The following is a 19,497-nucleotide window of genomic DNA, read 5'->3' as shown; positions in this document are numbered from 1 at the left end:
CCCTTGGACGGGACATGCTGACGTTTTCCTGAAAAAAAAAATGTCAGGTAAATAAAATAATTTACCAGTACACGAAAAATTCAAAGTTTCAAAATTTTTTGAAAATTTGAAATTTTCAAACGAAATTTCAAATTCCCGCCCAGCAATCCATCTCTTCCCGGTAAATAAAATAATTTCCCGTACACAAAAAAATTTCAATTTTCAATTTTTTTTGAAATTTTCAAACGAAATCTTTTTTTTCGAAATTTTCGAAATTTTTAAATTTTCGAAATTTCAAATTCCCGGGCAAATTTTCAAATTTTTTTGAAAATTTTAAATTCCCGGGCAAATTTTAAATTTTTTTTGAAAATTTTAAATTCCCGCCCAGCAAAAGTGTCTAGTACAGAAAAAAATTTCCAGTAAATAAAATAATTTCCTGGTCACAATTTTTTTTTTTTCGAAGTTTTGAAATTTTCAAACGAAATTTCAAATTCCCGCCCAAATTTTCAAATTTTTTTTACGAAATTTCAAATTCCCGCCCAGCAAAAATGTCTAGTACAGAAAAAAAATTTCAGTAAATAAAATAATTTCTCGAAAAAAATTTCGTTTCCCGAAAATTTTTCGGTGGCTGTTCCGTAATTTTGTGAACAGTACATATTCTGATGGACGGGTTGTCAGATTATTTTTCAGAAAAAAAATCGTTTCTCGAGAATTTTCGATGGCAATTTTGTAATTTTCGATGACATGAACGGTAAATACTTTATTTTCTAAGGGCCCTTTACGTAATTTTGACCCCCAAACTGACACATTGGACCTCCCTTTCATTTTTAGGCAACTTTGGATGAAATTTTCATTTTGCCCCCCTTTTTGGACCAATGGCCCAACCCCTCAAAAAAATTAAGGTTAATTTAGAATTTAGTTTATATTTAAAAGACTTAATACATATCCTTTCACTGTACGAAAAAGACATACTTCAGTTCAACAAAACCATATAAAAGCCATTAGCTCATCATCCAATAATGAGAAGACAAGAAAAGGTTTAGGCAAAAAAGAAGACTAAGAAAAGTTAAGGATACCAATATCTTTTAGCTAACTGTATTTGGACATAGAGGTAGTCTTGGTTCATTTGTCCACCACACCGACTATTTTGTTTCTTCTCCATCTTTGAATGAATTATTTTTTTTCTTAACAAAAAAAAAAAAAAGAATTATTTTTTTGACATGAAATGCATCTTTGAATTCAATCAAGATTCAGGACTATAAATGAATTTTCCTCCCCATTAGACTTTGGGCAACTTGGATATGTTCAAATAGATCAACTTTTTGTAAATCTGATTTTTTACATTAATAAGGTGGTTCATCATTCATTCAAAATTCTCTAATCGTTCAAGACGTAAATTTTATATTTAAACTTGTACATGGTTGTATAAAATTTAAGAACCAGATGTTGTGTTGGAAGACTATTTTTATGAAATTGATGGTTGTTACAAAAGAATAATGATCTAAATAGTGGTTTATTGTAAATATTGAATTTCTTTTCACAATTCTAATAAGATAATATAAAATCATTTTTTTGTAGCAATATTAAAACACAGACTGTAAAGCACATGTCAAGAAGCTCTAAAACATTAAAAATGTGACGTTCAGAGTCTCCAAAGGTCAATAAACGTTTATTAAAATGCGTTCTTGGTATACAAAAAACAGACACTATACATATAAAAAAAAAAAAATAAGATTATGAATTTCAATTTGAAATGTAGACTCTACAACCATCAATTACAACAAACGCTTAAATGTTTATATGTTTACTTTATTTAACACTATAAGATTCAAATTATCGTCTAGTTTCCTTATTGTAGAGATACTCATATATGATTAAAACATTGTAGGTTTCACAACTTTTTTAGGTTTAACTTAACAACATGTGTATTATTTTTTTTTTTCGAATGGTCAACGTGCTTCGAACCCTTGACCTCTAAGGTGGAAGACTAAACCTCTAACCACACAAACCAAAAGTTTCCGATTGAGTATAATTTTTTCATTCTTAATCTCTTTTTTTTTTCATAAAAAACAAATCCCACTACCTCAATCAAAGATAAGGAAAGAATGAAAAGAGGGATGGGGTGTCACAGTTAAGAAATGTCCGTTGGCTTCTTTACGGAAAATACAAAAATAAAAACTATAGGCCAACGTTTTGGGGAAACCTAAATAGTTTCCAGGGTTTGAAGACTTGATCAAAATTTGGTCAATTTAGTTTGACAAATTTATTTTGTAAGATGTTATCGGGAAATAAAAAAACTCTCCACCTCACCTCTCTCTCTGTCTTCTCCGATTAGGTCGCCAGCCGGAAAATTTTCCAGTCGGCAGCCTAGAAAGATAAAAAAAAAAAAAAATCACTCTCCCTCTCTCTCTCTAGAAGCTCCGACTAAGGGGTTTCCCTTCGCCGGAGTTCCGGTCTGTACCGATCTGGTATGTTCTTCAACAGACAGATCTAGCCTGTTGAAGAACAAACCGGAACTCCGGCAATCCCTTCGCCGGAGTTTCTAGAGAGAGTGATTTTTTTTTATTTTTTATTTTTATTAATCTTTTTAGGTCGTCGGTCAGAAAATTTTCCGGCCGGCGACCTAGTCGGAGAAGACAAAGAGAGTGGTGAGGAGAGAGGTGAGGTGGAGAAAGTGAGGTGAGGTGGAGAAAGTGAGGTGAGGTGGAGGGTTTTTTATTTTGAACAATTCCCATAAACTATGTTCCCCGGAAAATTTTCAAAATCTGGCATTTTCCCTTTAAAATTTCACACCCCGGAAACTATTTAGCAGCCCCCAAAGCGCTGGCCATACTATATTACCAAAACAAAAACTGCCTGAGGTCCTCTTCATTGAAACAAACAAGAAGGTACTCCCACCAAAAACTTTTTGTCTTGGATATTGGAATAAATTTAAATTCCTACACAAATATACATTGTTCACTAACATTTTGAGAGACCGTCCACCACCCTTTGGTGTAACGGTTGGACACCCCTCTTAAGACCATGAGGTCGTGGGATCGAGTCTCGGTGGAAGCAGTTGCCATCAAGATTCATCCTATGTAATTTAGGCTACGAATAATGTAATAATTTGTCGGGCTTTAGGCAACTCTTTCATTCTCAGTTTAAATTATGCGGTTATCGTGCTCATTACATCTCCATGATGCATTTATGCCTTGTTACGACTAACGTAGACCGTAGTCGAAAAAACAAAAAAAAAAAAAAAAATTGAGAGACCCTCTCAGGTTCAATTATATTTTGTAAAAGTAGAAGTAATTGTTTAATAGTTATTCTCTTTTTATCTATTTGATTACATTAAACACCTTTCCACAAAAAAAATACATTGAATACTATAACCACCATCGTTAAACCGCCTTGGATAAAGGCCTAGAAAGACCAGTAGCTTCTCAACAAAAAAAAAAAAAAAAAAAAAAAAGACCAGTAGCCGTCCAGAAGGCTGAAACCCCAACTAGTACTTTTATTTATCATCTATATTACATAGGATAAATTTTGATGATAAACTATTTCAAGCAAAATTTGATCTCTAGATTTCAATGGGCTTAAAAAATGTGTCCAACCACTTCACTAAAAGATGGTGGACTCTTTTATCTATGTTAGCTTTAAACACCATTGTTTCAACAAAAATAAAAAAGCTTTAAACACCATTGTATCTTCATCTCCTTTTTCCCTTTATTACTCTTCAAGTAAAAGTTTGGGTTAATTCTATTTGGGTTCTATTTGTGACCAACTGGCCAATTGACCCTTGTAAATGTTGGACAATTCGTAATGGCCTCCAAATTTCAATTACTTGTCCTTCCTAAAAGTGCCCTTGTCACATTATTGCCGCTTTGGTTCTTTTTTATTTCATCCACCTCATCCTTTTGTTTTTCTCTCATCTATATCACTCTCTCACTCATCAAACCCTCTATGCCTTCCACCTCGTATCTTCTTCATAATTGTCATTATGAGTTCACTAATCGACAATCTTCTGTCAGCAACCTTCAAACAAAAAAAAAAAAATCATCTAACCACCACAGTTGTCGACACTACTATCGCAAACACTATCAACTCTCTCTCCGCAAAGATGCTATAAGGACATCATTTTTAAAAAACTGCATTGATCATATACACATCAACACGGTCTTAAAGGCAATATCCCATAGAATTTGGTCAAATTGTATCTTACTACCCGTGTACGAAACAACTCAAATTGGGCCACGACCACGACCACGACCACCTTCATCGTCACCGCCAGTCCGCCACCCTTCTTCGTTTCGTATGTCCTATCAATTTCTCTTTCTCCTCTCCCTATCCTGGTGAAGAGAAGGATCGTAGTGAAAATGATAGTTTGAAGTGGTGGCGAAGATGAAGATAAGAGAAACATATAAAAAGTGGGCCAAGAAATTCTAAAATGCCAATGGACTTGTTCGGTCAAAGAGAGTTGACCGACTCCTTCATACCATACGGGCGCCATGACGCCCGCCATATAGGAAGTGATACTATGAGAAAGTACGAGTCAGGAGACCACCAAACGCTCATCGATGTCCCTCAGAGAAATAAACTGTCCAGATTCATTCCCTCTCTTTTTACCCGGGCACGTTGTCTTCTCCCTCCTAATTCTAGTTCTATATAAAGACCCCCTATCTATCAGTTTCACTCGCATTCAAAAAAGTTCCCAGATAAAGTTAACGGATATATCATCTTTCTCCACTTACTCAAAAATAATTCATCTCCAAATTCCTAAATTACCCTTTCCACTATCACCCCACCATTTATAACAAAAAAAACTAATTTATTCCAGACCAGCAGAAGCCAGAAGAAGAAGAAGAGCTTCATCTATGGCATCCATGGCGACCCTTTTCGTCAATCATAAAACCCCTAACTCATCTCACTCTTTCCCCAAAACCCAATTCAATTACAAGGTCAATGTTTCGATTTCTGTCCTACCCACAAATCAAAAGAGGAGAAATCGCCAACATCAGCTGAGGATTTCTTCTGGTTTGATTGAACCAGATGGTGGGAGATTAGTTGAACTTTTTGTTAAGGAAGATCAGAAAGATGAGAAGAAAAAAGAAGCGATTTTAATACCTAGAATCAAACTTTCAAGAATAGATCTTGAATGGGTCCATGTATTAAGTGAAGGATGGGCAAGTCCACTTAATGGATTCATGAGAGAGTCTGAGTTTCTCCAAACCCTTCATTTCAATTCGATCAGACTTGACGATGGTTCAATCGTCAACATGTCTGTTCCGATCGTCTTGGCTATTGATGATTCGCAGAAACAGCGGATCGGTGAATCAACAAGTGTTGCTCTTGTTGACTCGGCTGATAACACGATTGCTATTCTAAGAAAGTAAGAAACTCTTTCTTCTTTTCTTTTCTTCTTTTACTATTTGAGTACAACAGTTAATAGCATTGACAATTTAGGGTTCTATTCTGACTTCTTTAACCTTTTGCTTTAATTAGAATTAATCTTCTTAATTTATTTTGTTGATTTTGTCATAGAGAACTAAGGTTTCAATTTCTACCTTGAAAATGAAATATAGTGATTTTCAATGCTTGAATAATCAGGGGTTGAGTTAGAGCTATTATTACATTTTGGTATGTGTTGGGTAGAAATATAAACTTTTTTGAAATAGGACTTTTCTATTTGGTGCTTTGAACTTCTCATTAGTGTATATCGGTAGTCGCTTTCTTGTTTTCTTTCAACTTATCAATTTGAAAACACATTGGAAGCTACTCACCTTGTTAATGTTCAAATCTTAATCCTATAATTCTTATGATTTTCGCCCGTGATTGTTGCAATTGCGTAGCCAATTACGAGTACAAACTTTTACGAACCATATTGCATCTTTATTCTCCATTCTTCGACACTTAATAACCTCATGCCGAGGACTACCGGTATGATATGAGATAACCACACCAAGTGCTTAACAATCTCAGGCGAGGTCTACCGGTATGAAAGCATGAAACTTAATTAAAAAGAAAATAGTGTGAACTGCTTTGTTTGATTATTTTCTTCATAAGACTTTATCGTATTTCCTCTTTTGTTTATTTGATTAACTTCCAAATTAGTGACACAGCTTTCCCCTAAGCTTGGAGGAAAGCTAGTTTCTCCATATATACTCGAAGATATTGTGCCAATACAATATATAACATTTTGGTATTATTCCAATAAAAGTTGTTTCTAATCAATGTTTTTCTTCTCATTTTCAGCATTGAAATCTACAAGCACAACAAAGAAGAACGAATAGCAAGAACTTGGGGAACCACTGCCCCTGGATTGCCATACGCTGATAAAGCTATAAGAAATGCAGGAAATTGGCTCATTGGCGGTGACTTGGAGGTCATAGAGCCAATCAAGTACACAGATGGCCTGGATCGCTTTCGTCTATCCCCTGCGAAACTCCGAGAGGAGTTCACGAAGCGCAATGCAGATGCAGTGTTTGCTTTCCAGCTCAGGAATCCTGTCCACAACGGCCATGCTTTGCTTATGACAGATACCCGAAAACGTCTTCTAGATATGGGCTACAAAAATCCAGTGCTGTTGCTTCACCCTTTGGGAGGCTTCACAAAGGCAGATGATGTACCGCTAAGTTGGCGTATGAAGCAACACGAGAAGGTTTGTTTTCTCTCTATAATTCTATCAGTTTCAATGATTTGATAGCAAACTCTTTCTAGACGCAATTAATTTTGAAAATTTAAATATTATACTCGTGAAGAGGAAGTTAGGTTTCGCTGAATGAGAAATTATTTCGATAGGTTCTTGAAGATGGTGTGCTTGATCCAGAGACAACGGTTGTTTCTATCTTCCCGTCGCCCATGCATTATGCAGGTCCGACTGAGGTCCAATGGCATGCAAAGGCCAGGATCAATGCAGGCGCCAACTTTTATATTGTTGGTCGAGACCCAGCTGGTATGGGTCACCCTGTCGAGAAGAGAGACCTCTACGACGCTGATCATGGTAAGAAGGTACTCAGTATGGCTCCAGGACTTGAACGGCTAAATATCCTCCCGTTTAAGGTGAGACATCATTTTGTTGTTAATATCTTCCTTTTATTTATCATTTTAAACATGCATATAAAAAACTCACAAATCACATGTATCTTTATAATTTATAGGTAGCTGCATATGACAAGACTCAGGGTAAAATGGCTTTCTTTGATCCATCAAGGGCTCAAGATTTCGTCTTCATCTCTGGCACTAAGGTAATGCTTTCTAACTTGTACATAATGACGATGAACTATTAATTTTCTGATTTTGTAGGATGAGGTGAAAGTAGCTAAAGCATTTTAAGTATACTAGAACCGCTCTTGTGATGGTCTTGCATGTCGGTAACAACGAATATAATCTGAATCCCGGAAATTGATTAGATTATTCGAACCTTCCAACCAATAAAAGAGAAAAATGAGAAAGGCCAAAATGAGAAAGGCCAAAATGATATAGAGTGGATTTTTCATATCTTTAAACGATTTCGTAGAACAAACTAGCAATGCCCATAATTCAATCTGCCAGTTTGATTTGCCATCTGCTTAGAACTAGTGGCTAAATAAAACCTTGTTTCATTTTACAGATGCGATCACTTGCAAAAAACAGAGAGAATCCACCAGATGGTTTCATGTGCCCAGGTGGTTGGAAAGTCTTGGTCGACTACTACGACAGTTTGGTTGTGTCTGAAAATGGCAGAGCCGTGGCTGATGCTGTTCCAGTGTAAAAGAATCACACGGGCTTGTTCACAACCCCAAGTTGTTCTGTATCAAAGAAACCCTAACTTATCTGCGATAATATTATGTGTGTTATTTGCAAGTGCTTTCTGAAACATGACCATCTCTATCATGTAACTCTAATAAATAAATCCATAGGATTGAATTGGAGGAGCAAAGGTGTAGAGAGATAAACAGAAGGAGGTAGTGTCTCAGAGGTAGCTTGGATTGCATATGATTGTGTAAATAGGCTTGCCAAAACTGCAGACTCACTCACTCTGTATCATACTCTTGTGAATTGTGTGGTTTTTATGAACATGATAATATTATATAGTTTGTGATAATATCCTATGTGATTGTTATTCTCTCTGTTACAAACTGCATTTTGGTCATCTATTCGATTGATGGCATTTCTATTACTAAGAAAGAGGCAACAAAAGGACCGAAAACAAAAGAAATTTTTATATAGATGCAAATCACAAATTAAGCATACTTGTCATTACAAGTTTAATGCACAAGTTATTAGAAAACAAGAATGTTTGTTATTTTCATATGGGGTTACCCTTTGGAACAATTTGATCTTTGATCCACATGTAAATGGGAACCAAAACATAATACGCTGCTGCCGTTATACCAAGAATGAATCTCATGAAGAACACAAATGGGTTCACAGGCTTGGTCACATCCTCCTCTTTTGGTCCAAGCTGCGTTAATTACAAACACATTACCGATTATATATACCAAGAACATAGATATAAGGACCAATGTCATTTTCAATGATGACGATAGATAAGGATGAAGATGGAAATTACCTTCAAAGGAGAATCTCCTGATGCCGGCTTAACACCAGTTACAGAGCATCCCATGATAAGACCATGTCGACGCACACCACGATACCATTTTGGTCCAATTCTTTTTAGTTGAACATCTTTAAATCCAGCTTTGGTAAACCACTCAATGTACTCTTCCTCTTTAGGAAAGAGCATCCAAGCATCCGCAAAGAAGCGAGATAACCAGAAAGTTGGATACACTGGACCAATCAAACAAGCTTTCCCACCAAGTTTCAAGACCCTGTATGCTTCTTTAATTCCTCGTTGTGGGTCTGGCCAGTACTCGATACTGAAAAATGGAAATCATAGCGAAAGATCAAATACGATAATAATCAACCTTCTATTATCCTTTCAATTGCTGGAATCATGTACATAAATTACCCACAGAGACGAATAATATCAAATGAGTTCTTCAACAATTTGATAAATATTTGGTGGCTAACAAACTCACCCTGTAAAGTGTAAACCATGGACGAAGGAATGAAATGCGCAAAAGTTTCCAAATTCTTATATGTAACAAAAAGCTAGTAACAGAAGGGAAGAGAAGGAAAACAAAAAACAACAACAAAGAATTTGGAAGTACCTTCCTGCAGATACATATCTGTCTGCATAATCAGTAGGAAAGGGAAGATCTTCGGCATCACCTTCAATGATCTTGCATTCTTTCAAGGCTTCCTTCTGCTTTGCCTTAGCTAGTTGATGAGGGGACTGGTCAAGAATCCTAACGTTCTTCGCATCAACATGCTTAACTATACCTAAAGTAGTAAATCCAGTTCCACCTCCGACATCTAAAACTATCATATTGCGGTTGGAAAGGTCTGCCGGCTCGAGGGCGTCATCCCTCATGTCTTCAGTCCAGTGCCCAGGGTTTATAACATGGTCATAAACTATAGAGAGGAATCTATAGAACCAAAATGCCTCTTTCTTATGTTGTATGAATCTAGGTTGAGAACTTGGTCTAGATGATGAAACACTAGTACATCTGGGTCCTAGAGATCTTCTGGACTTCAAGTTTTTAGGATAAGGTACCAATTTCATCTTGGGAAAACACCTTCCATGGGTATCTGACCCTATAAACCCTAACCCTTTCGGTGCTATTTCCCTAATGAGTGTGAAACTTTCAGCTCCATTAAGCATTGAAGAAGCCATCATATTACCAAATACAGAGAACCCACAATCCAAATTTTATCAAATTTGCTTCAGAGACTACTGAAAAGTGAATAACAAAAACTCAAAATGCAAAATCACAAAAGTTTTGGTTTATATGTTTGAAATGAAAGACTAGAAAAACTAGTTATTTTCCAAGAAATTAATTTCATTTTCAGCTAATGTAATTGAGACAAAAAACAAAATAAAATTCAAAGGGTGGAGTAGGAGAAATTGAGCTTACCAGTATAATGCTTCTCTTGTGAGACATAGAGGAAGAACAGGCAGGAGGAGAAAGAGAGGAAGATAGTCCACCAACTGAATAGGCACCACAAGTGTGGGCTGAAGAGAGAGACTGTAATCTTGTTTGTGGCAATTTCATATCACAAAAGGTTTAATTTGACATTGACACCCCAACTATTTAGTAACATTTGGTGTTCATCCCCATTTCGGAAATTTGACTAGTTTAGGCCCTTACTTGTGTTCTTTTCGATAAATCCCAGTTAGTAGTTCGTGGGCCAGTATCACATGCCACACTTGAAAAAATTACTCCTCTCCGTATCAATAATTCCTAATCAAATTTACATTATTTTCTACCACCGCCATATCTATGAATACAACAAAATGTCACTGTAACCATTCTGATTTGATTATGTAGTTGGCGTAGTTCGAGGTTTCTAGCACAAGCCAGTCTTGCCTTTGGTTGTCGTAAGTGATATTCTTATTAAGAGGCAAACCTATTAAGAATCTTGGACTGTAGCAATAAGAGCCAAAGTACTCAACAAATCCTTAATAGAACTAGTTGCAACCAATTTTGGTGGAAATGGATAACTCTTATTCCCAAATGAACTCTCCAGTACAAGTATAAAAACAAGCAGGATTACCAAGTAACTCACAAATAGACTTTATTACTTTTCTAGATGACTTTTACCTCATGAATACTCCAAAATAGTCCACCACCAAAGGGGAGAATACGTCTACAAATCGATCATTTCGTGCCCCAAGTGTGTCTGTGACAATTTGCCCCTACGAAATGACCTAAGAACACTCTACATGTATAAGAAGTGGCATCTCCGTCTTTTTTGGCATGGTCTTACGAAATGACCACCCTTGTGGCGCTCATTGGCGCACTTGCTCTTGGTTCTTCCCACGCTTTATGTTGTCTCTTTATGGTTGCCCTTGGCACCTTGAAATTTAAGATTCCGACTTCCTTGTGTGTTAGCCATTTGCTCGTGCCTTTCTCTCCACAAGTGCTTCTTCATTTAAATCTTTCCAACATAGCTCTCTAACCCACCTTCCGACATCCTTGGCGTCTCGTCACCAATGAAAAAGGCGATTACGATGAGGTCAGTCCACGACAAACGCAACAGATTTAAAAAAAAACTGCTTATATGGTTTTTTCCTTATTCAAGTAAGCTTATATGGTTCGTTGAAGGGAAAAAAATACATTTTGGGAAACAACATAGAAGTTTAGGTTAGGGTGGTAAACAAGGAGTTGGTCAGATATGGTGGGCAAAACAAAAGACATATTTGGCTTTTTTTCTCTAGTCGAAAGGGTACAGTTGTGGCGTGCCTTGGTTGTTGGCTTGCTTTTGTCCCCCACCCCCCCACGGCCCACGGTGGCGGACACAACCAAAACAAGGAGCCGGAAAGAGAATATGCCAACCGCTAGAGAGAGAGAGAGAGAGAGAGAGAGAGAGTTGTTTTCTTTGTAACGGAAAAGGTTTTTTTTTTTCATCTTTTATCCATTAATCAAGCAAACCCCAAAAGTTTGTTTCACTTCTTTCTATGACAAACTCTCTCTCTTTCTCTCTCTAGATTCTAGTCAAATTAGAGTCTTGAGATCCATCACTATTTATTCTTTTCTTTTCCTTTCTTTAACAATAAAGGGAAGTTTTACTTGAAAAAAAACTCTGACAATTTTTCACCTTTCTGTTTCTATTAGTGAAGCATCATCACTCCACTCTATTAATGGCTTCTCCATCCTTATAAAACAGAATACTACTACTATATGTTTATCATTTAGGTTTACTAGAGAGAGAGTCAGAGAGAGACTGTTGATAGAGTTGTTGCATGGAGACTGAATCCCACAATCAGGTCTCCTCCGGGTCTGATACGCGAGGGAAGCATCGGATTCATGCCGAGTTAAATCGACTTGAACAGGAGACTAGATCTTTGGAGGTCTCTCTCTATCTCTTTATCTCTATCTCTCGTTAATTTTCATTCAATTGGGTTACTTCTAATACTATAAGTTTTTAGGTTATTCAATCATGAAACCCTTATGATTTTTTCTGCCTTTTGTTTTAATTTCAATTGCTAGTTTAAAGTATCTCAATAGCAAACATAATCTTACTTGAAGTAAGTAAAACTGTTTACCTTCTTCTTATGACACTTATTCCCTTTCAGCTCATCAAATGAAATTTGGGGAATTTGAGTTTTATATTTATAGTTTCAAGGGTTGTCTCTATATGGGATATTAAGATTGTAGGATTTTGTTGAAAATGAAACCTAATCACGAGTTACGACCACGCTTCATTTTGCCCGCGACTCAACTAGTGAGCTGGTTGGAGGGAGCTTAGAGGCTCCTCATCAAACCCCGTATATAGCTTTTCGAAGATATTAGACTTTCTTAGCTGTCGGAGCTCAGCAATTTTAGGCTTGTTTTTTTCCTATTTAGTGGGGAAGCCCTTTCGCCTTGTGTATCCGGATTGCGAATGTATTTCGTTGCTTCTCTAAATCTCTAGGATATTACAAAGTTAAATTTTGGATTTTTTGTTCCTCTTTGTTCTCCTTGGGGTGTACTGAAGGTGTCTCGGGTAATATAGCTTAGGCTGTAGTAGTTTAAATCTGAATGACCGAATACGGTTTTGTGTAACCTTAGTTAAATTGCATGCTTTAGTCTATAATCGTGTTAGATCTTTGAACAAGTCCTCTCTAGTGTATTTTTTTTGGGGGCCCAAGTGGGCAGGCGAGAGACGCCTTAATGGGCATTACGGTTGCGGAATATATTACACGTTTTAGAATAAGTTACGTGTAGTTTTAGTAGTAAATTAATTTAGGAATATGTTGTTACTATTCACGTGTGTAGCTGTATATACCTATTTGGGTGGGAGTAAAGTTGAGAAGCAAGTTAGGTTAGAACATGATGAGTTTGAACTGAGTTTAAGAGAATTAGGTCCTTTTATAGGAATTTCTAGCTGCCACGTAATTTTCCTCATTCTGCCAAGTATTTTTTCTTCTTCGATTTATATACCAGCTTTCATTTCTAAAGCAATTGTTATTAGTGTATCATTCACTTTTTATCAGTGGGAATTTTTACTTAACATGAACAAGCCGCGTGTCTTCTACAATTTTGTACTATAAAAGTTCTGGTATGTTTGTCAAATAGATTTAGTTCTATTAGATGATGTTGCTAGCTTTATAGGCTCAGCAATAAGGCAACTCACTTTTTCCATACAAAGTAAAACTTCTTTGACATTGCTAGTTTGAGTCAGTACGAAGGAAAAAAGTCATGGTAATACCAAATACTGCCAACTATTGTGATTGATAGAGGCTTTTTGACCTAACTGACAAGATTTCGAATATTTTGCGTATCGTCACCCTTGGGTTTTAGTTCTTCTATTTTGGGCGTTCTTATATTTTCTACGTGAAGGTTATATATATCTGTCATATTCGTTTCTAGTGCCATTTCATCACCTCCTCCCCTTAGGCTTTATGTTGAGAAAGCATATGAGCAAGTAGTTCCACTATGTTGCAAGATTCAAGAGCATGGCTTTCTTTCTTTTACCATCTGAAGTGGGTACTAAATAAGTTTTCTATTACGACATCAGCCACTGAGTTACTAATATTCATCTCTACTTTTTAACATACTGTTTGTTTTGATGATGTGAACATAGGAAGAGTTGGAAGTGCTTGAGAAGACAGAAAAGGTCTCTGCTGTGTGCAAGGAGTATGTTTGTATAGCCTTAAAACATGTCTTCTTCTTCTAAAATTTGTTGTAGTTTAGTACTATAAATAATCCACTTTTGTTTGGTGTGCACCAGATTGCTATTAAACGTTGAAGCTAAACCGGACCCGCTGCTTCCAGTGTATCATTTCTTTCACTCTTTTATGTTTTACCCATATAATGACACACTTATCTTGCACTGCGTTATTTAGCCGAGTTCAGGATTGTTATTTTTTTTAAATGGAAAAGTGGAACTCCATATCTATTTTTATCCGGTAGAAAAAGAAATAACTTTGTTTACGTTCCTTGTATACATCTAGTTCTGAAAACAGATTTTATGAAGCATTTCAATACACACTTTTAAAAGCTGTTTTTTTTCCTCGAAGTTGATTGCAAAAACAAGCATAAGTTAGAAGTACTTAAATATATAGCGGAAGTCAAGTTTTGGGTGTAAAAGTGTATTTCGTTCCGCTTACGACTGCTACAATTCTGATGTGACAGGACACATGGCCCTGCGAATCCATTATGGGATAGATGGTTTGAAGGACCTCCAAAGTCACAAGGTTGCAAATGCTGGGTACTGTGAGAGATCTCATTATTCTGGAGATATTAAACCCTTCATTAATATTGTCATCTATAAGATCAAAAGGTTTTCTTTTTCTCAGTTAGCTTAAAGGGTTCTTCTGTTGAAGATATCTTGTGAATTTGATGTCTATAAGGTATGAAATTTAATGCTATATTGTGATCTTTGCACAAACATGTAGAATTCTTTTTAAGTCAATCGGCTACATATTTCAAGATTTTAAAGCAAGTTTTGACAACGGGTGAATTTTTTTATTATCTTTAGGACTAAGATACCAGCACGTTTTCGAGCCTGAATCGGTGATGTAGTTCTCTTCTTTTAGGTGGCTTAACTTAACTCTTACATTCAACCCGTAGGTCGCTTCCCTTTGAAAGCTTGAAAATTCGTGTGGACTATGATAGTTATTCAACCAATATATCTTAAAAGCATTAGGGCATGTAAAAGGAAAGATAACCTACTTGAAGGCTTGAACTTTTGGGAAATGATACTTGGCTCTCTAGTTACACCTCCTACTACACCCCATGCGTGCTAATTTTGAATTTCTCTAAGATCCGCACACGTATCTGTATAATAAATGACATAGTTTTGTGCTATGTCGTCAATCATAAATCTATGCCTGTTGTGTTATTTTAGGTGAACCTTTGACATTTCTTTTAAAGAAATTTTGGAAGATACAATGGTTAAGAATCAAAATAAACACCCACTTCCTACTAATTCTCATTTGCTCCCTCCTCTCTCTTCATGCTTAATACTTCCAATTAAGATTTTCGCACGATTCTTGCTTTTTTCTCTTATTTTTCTCCGAAGAACCTAATAAAAATCTTATTTTACTGTTTTTTTATCACTTGAAGATCTCCAAATGATCAGAGTTTATGACCATAACCTCGCCTAACGTGTTTCTAGAACAATTTGTATCCTACTGACACGAGTTATACCCTAATCTTTATAACAAGATGGTTAATAAGCACTGAGATGGTCAAAGGAGGCGCAACTAGAGGTGTAAGTGGAGCGCAAGGTAGCGTCACCCTTTGCTCGTACGGTAACACTAGTTCATTTTAATCCAACCTTTTAGGTCACCCACTTCGTGTGTCGCGGTACAAGATTGCTCTGATACCAAATGTTGTGTAACCAACCAAAACATCTTACAAAAGCAAATGCTATTTTAGTAGTGAAGTACGTTACACAATCAGAATTGAAATACAATCTGTCCTTTGTGAATGTCATACAAAATGACCTTCTGCTGTAGAAGACGCATGAATCGAAACAGTTCTGTCAAATTCCTTTAAGTTTCCTGTTTAGGTGGCAGCCTTTCCTGTCACATGCTGTGCTACCCATCCCAATCCATCGTATAAACCATCACCTGTTAGTGCACTACAGGCTTGAATGTGCCAGTCATGGTTCTTGATGCTATGAAGAGAAAGAGCATCTGTGATTTCCGCAGGAGACATGGCGTCCTTCAGGTCTTGCTTGTTTGCAAATACAAGAATGACTGAAGTTTGAAGATCTTCGTGTTGGAGAAGCCTGAAAAGTTCATCTTTCATTAGGGAGATTCTGGCTCTGTCTGTGCTGTCTATCACCACAATGACTGCATGAGTACCACGATAGTATGTCGCCCATGACGTCCTTAGTCGTTCTTGTCCACCCAGATCCCACACCTGAACCCATTAAATAATAGATTAAAATTTTGAAATTTCGATTCCTTAACTTACATATTTGACGCTTCCATTAAAATGTTAGGTACATTAGCTCAACAAAGAAACAACTAGTTCTTGAGAAAGTACTTCTTAGCTTATGCTGTGGAGAAAGAGTTTTCAGACTGAAACACCAAACATCAGAAAGTGGTGCAAAAGTCCACGCCAATTCACGTTATAATTGGAAAAAGAATGTTATTATAGGTTTGTTTTCAAAATAATGTACTGAAACGGCTGGTTAAAATGGTTAAGTAACAGAAAAACTGGTCACACTAACGATGTGAAAAATAGAACAGTTCTTTATTGGTCAAAAAACTGTTGAAGTGGATAACTAAATTCTTCGAACATAGCAAAAAATTACTCTCGTCTTTCAGAGTATCAGCAAAGGCAGGCAAGACAGTTGTGGACAACCAACCACATGTTTTCAAGAAAGGAAAAATCATCTCAAACCCATATAATCTGCTGAGTTCTCTGTACTTTCTGGAAACTCATATAAGCTAATCAGAACTAGTCCGGCAGCTAGAACTAGGAATTAGCTGAAATTGACGTATACATTTATAGGTACTTATAGTATGGAATTACCATAAAAATAACACTGAAAAACTAAGTATATTAAGTACTGAGTACCACAAAATTACCTAAGCATCTAACTTAAAACATTATCAGTTCATCAACCCTCGCATATTTCTATCCAACCCTCCACACAACTGAAAGTAATAAAAACAGCTTTTCCTACTACTAAGACATGTCTCTCTGAAGTATAGAAAGAGCTAAAAAAAACTGAAGTTTGATAACACCTAGCTGGGAATCGAACGGACTATCGATAATTAACTGATAAACCGGAAGGATAAAAGATGACCTGATGCCATCCCATATACAAGTAAATGAAGATTTACATTAGAACAATTTTATTAACTCATCTCAGTAGAAACCTCGAAACCCTCTCAATGTGCGAAGCCAAACACTGATCACCATTCTTACGTCAATAGCATCTATCTACACTTCTATATTCTCCCTAGAAGTACCGTAATTTTTGTCTTTGCAGAACCCCACCTCGCCTAGGGTGCAAATAATGAGCCGTTTTCATGATTTACCCTCTTCTACGTTAATCAATAAATTACTTGTAAACAATCTTCTAGCACAATTTTTTTGTAGGAAGTTCGAGAACCTATATCCATGGTCATTCGCGTGAAAGAAAGGCTTTTCGACAATGAATTTCTTTGATACTTAAATTGTAGCGTGCATTATCTAGAAATTAGTGAACTGCTCGTTTGAGGAGCTTATTTCTTCAGGGAAAACACTGACAAATAGGAAATTCAGAGCAAATTCCACCCGTAAGTTACAGGTCCGGTCTTGTAATATCCTCAATGCTTGGTAACAATAGCATTGGCAGTAGCAGAAAGTAACAACTGCACTGAAGTTTCAGGCCATTTTATTGGAAGGCCTAAATAACAATAAAATGCCTTCCCAAGTTATGGCAGCCTCTTAACATCTGGAACAACCGAAAGTATAAGATAATATTTATCTTAACATTTATAGATAGTGGATATCAACTATCCGTAATTCTACAAAGATATTACTCAGAGCATGAATTCTAGTTCAGTATCTAGAGTCTAGACTCCCCTTGATACATACTACATACTTGCACAGCAAGAAAAGATAGCTACAGAACTAGCAACTACAGCATCCTTCAGAATTCATGTGAAATTTGCAGGTAAAACATGTCAACCTCATTTAGCGTGGTGGGAAGTAGGAGATTCCGGATTATTTTACCCTAAAATAACGAGCTTCCAATTTCCACTACATTAATAGAGAAGCAAGCAAAACCCGACTACTCACAATCTAACCAGTAGCAGCGATGTTAAAGCCTACTGTCGATTTTTTCTTTGACGAGGCAAGGCATATCAGCAACGGGTAGCCTCGAGTGATAAGTAACATCGATTTCAGAAAAGCTAATAATAGAGTATGTGCAAAAAAGTAACAAAATAAGTTTTCTAGTAACATGGATGTAACGAAACATAAGCAAGTAAAGAAGTGGGCACCACATCACCTAGATCAGCCCCTTAAACTCCAACTTTCCACATAAAAGGTTGAAACCACTAAACACCAAATTCTTCAATAGTTGATCTATAACTGTTCTCTAGGTTACTCTCAATCAAGTAAATGCACTTATTTGCTTTCCAATATAATAACACTACAACATACAATTTTTTTGCAGTAATCACTTTCTACATATTCCCCGCATCGAAAAACATGGGGAACGAACAAGCTATATATATATATATATATATATATATATATCAACCTAGTATATGTTATCAAGATTTCATGGCAAATGAATCAATCACTAGAGTTTCACAACCTACCCACTCTTTCTGCAAACATTATTTAGATTAAAAAGAATCCCTAACACTGAAATTAAACAGCATCATATAAACAACCATATTGACTAACAAAGAATGAAACAAGAAAAGAGTTCTTTTCATTTTTTTACCTCAAATCTGATGTTCTTATAAACAAGCTCTTCGACGTTGCTGCCGACGGTAGGATGGGTAGTAACAACTTCACCTAGATGCAATTTATATAGAGTTGTAGTCTTCCCAGCATTATCCAATCCAACTACAACAATCTTATACTCTTTTGCCGGAAACAACATAAACCAGAATCTTGACATAAAAGCTCCCATGTTTTTTTCTTACCCAATTTCAACTGCTAAAACTTTAATCTAAACAAACAACAAAGAAACCCATTTATCATTATCTAAGAACAAATTAATAATCTATAAATTTCAAAGAATTAGGTAAGAAATGAACCAAAAGCAAGAAAACAACATGATTAAATCGAAGGAAAAATTGCAGATCTAAGAGTTATTTGATGAGAAAGGGAGAAGAGATTTAACCTAATAAATGATCAAAGAAGGTGATGCCGGTATTTGAGATTTGATCTTTTCTCTCCAAATGGTTTCAGAATTTTTAGAGAAATTCTACTGGGAGAATAAACTTTGTTTCAAGGAAAAGTTAATGACAGCCCAAGATGGGAAATGGTCAGTGACGTAATGAATACCGAAGAGGATCCCGATTACGTTGAATCTGACGGTCAGGCTCGCAAGAGAAAAGAAGGGGGGCCGCCAGATGTAGTCTCCTGCTTGGAGTTTGGTTTTCAATCGATACATCCGATTTGCTGGCTTACATTTTCCATGATGGCCTTGGGATGGGCGGAAGTCAACGCAAGTTGACTGACTTGAGGGCAGTTTGTTTTTTCTTGCTACTGCCATATGAAGAGAAGAGAAGAGCACTGCTAGAAAATGTTACTAAAGTAGACTTATCCCGTACCTAAACAAGAATTAACCGTTCATTTGGAGTGAAAAATTCATTGCGAGGGAAAACAACAGATGACTCGAAAATGTGAGCCGTTGATTTTGTGTAAGTCTGTAATAGACTTTGACTTGTAGTATTTTCTAGAATTGTGCATTAAGAGAATTACGGTACGAGCCATTCGTCTGGGGAGTAGCTATTGAAGAGCCATTATTAGTGATGCCTCAAATGGTTTTGCTTAAAAGTAAACAAAAAAGAAAACTTTGCACTCAATAAAAAGAAAGCAG

The 19,497-nt window shown here is 36.3% G+C and overlaps 4 protein-coding genes across 5 annotated transcripts; 2 read left to right on the top strand and 2 right to left on the bottom strand.

Moving 5' to 3' along the window:
* Positions 1-4,555: 4,555 nt before the first annotated feature.
* On the top strand, positions 4,556-8,044 carry APS1 (ATP sulfurylase 1). Its single transcript, XM_086651121.1, has 5 exons — positions 4,556-5,350; positions 6,214-6,619; positions 6,760-7,020; positions 7,119-7,205; positions 7,571-8,044. Exons 1-5 carry the CDS (start codon positions 4,836-4,838, stop codon positions 7,709-7,711), a joined length of 1,410 nt encoding a protein of 469 aa, XP_086507247.1. The 5' UTR covers positions 4,556-4,835; the 3' UTR covers positions 7,712-8,044.
* A 95-nt stretch (positions 8,045-8,139) lies between these two features.
* LOC147533977 (2-methyl-6-phytyl-1,4-hydroquinone methyltransferase, chloroplastic-like) lies at positions 8,140-10,077 on the bottom strand. 2 transcript variants are annotated; one of them, XM_086651122.1, is made up of 4 exons: positions 9,921-10,077; positions 9,114-9,739; positions 8,513-8,819; positions 8,140-8,404 (listed from the first exon to the last, which is right to left on the bottom strand). In XM_086651122.1, the coding sequence occupies exons 2-4, from the start codon at positions 9,680-9,682 to the stop codon at positions 8,249-8,251; spliced, it is 1,032 nt and encodes a 343-aa protein (XP_086507248.1). In that variant the 5' UTR covers positions 9,683-9,739; positions 9,921-10,077; the 3' UTR covers positions 8,140-8,248. The 2 variants fall into 2 exon arrangements, with proteins under 2 accessions (XP_086507248.1, XP_086507249.1); XM_086651123.1 differs by having other exon boundaries at positions 9,114-9,736; positions 9,921-10,072.
* A 1,269-nt stretch (positions 10,078-11,346) lies between these two features.
* On the top strand, positions 11,347-14,443 carry AGG2 (G-protein gamma subunit 2). The gene is made up of 4 exons (XM_086651124.1): positions 11,347-11,857; positions 13,573-13,625; positions 13,720-13,764; positions 14,124-14,443. The coding sequence occupies exons 1-4, from the start codon at positions 11,750-11,752 to the stop codon at positions 14,206-14,208; spliced, it is 291 nt and encodes a 96-aa protein (XP_086507250.1). The 5' UTR covers positions 11,347-11,749; the 3' UTR covers positions 14,209-14,443.
* An 870-nt stretch (positions 14,444-15,313) lies between these two features.
* ARFC1 (ADP-ribosylation factor C1) lies at positions 15,314-19,170 on the bottom strand. The gene is made up of 3 exons (XM_086649594.1): positions 18,796-19,170; positions 18,391-18,621; positions 15,314-15,860 (listed from the first exon to the last, which is right to left on the bottom strand). The coding sequence occupies exons 2-3, from the start codon at positions 18,580-18,582 to the stop codon at positions 15,501-15,503; spliced, it is 552 nt and encodes a 183-aa protein (XP_086505720.1). The 5' UTR covers positions 18,583-18,621; positions 18,796-19,170; the 3' UTR covers positions 15,314-15,500.
* Positions 19,171-19,497: the final 327 nt, after the last annotated feature.

The sequence above is a fragment of the Eschscholzia californica genome, unplaced genomic scaffold (assembly GCF_041429995.1).
Source record: "Eschscholzia californica isolate CP2 unplaced genomic scaffold, dmEscCali1.0.p SCAF_6, whole genome shotgun sequence".
In the NCBI taxonomy this organism is placed as follows: domain Eukaryota; kingdom Viridiplantae; phylum Streptophyta; class Magnoliopsida; order Ranunculales; family Papaveraceae; genus Eschscholzia; species Eschscholzia californica.
Note: the sequence above shows the minus strand (reverse complement) of the source record. Positions and strands in the feature narration are given on the sequence as shown.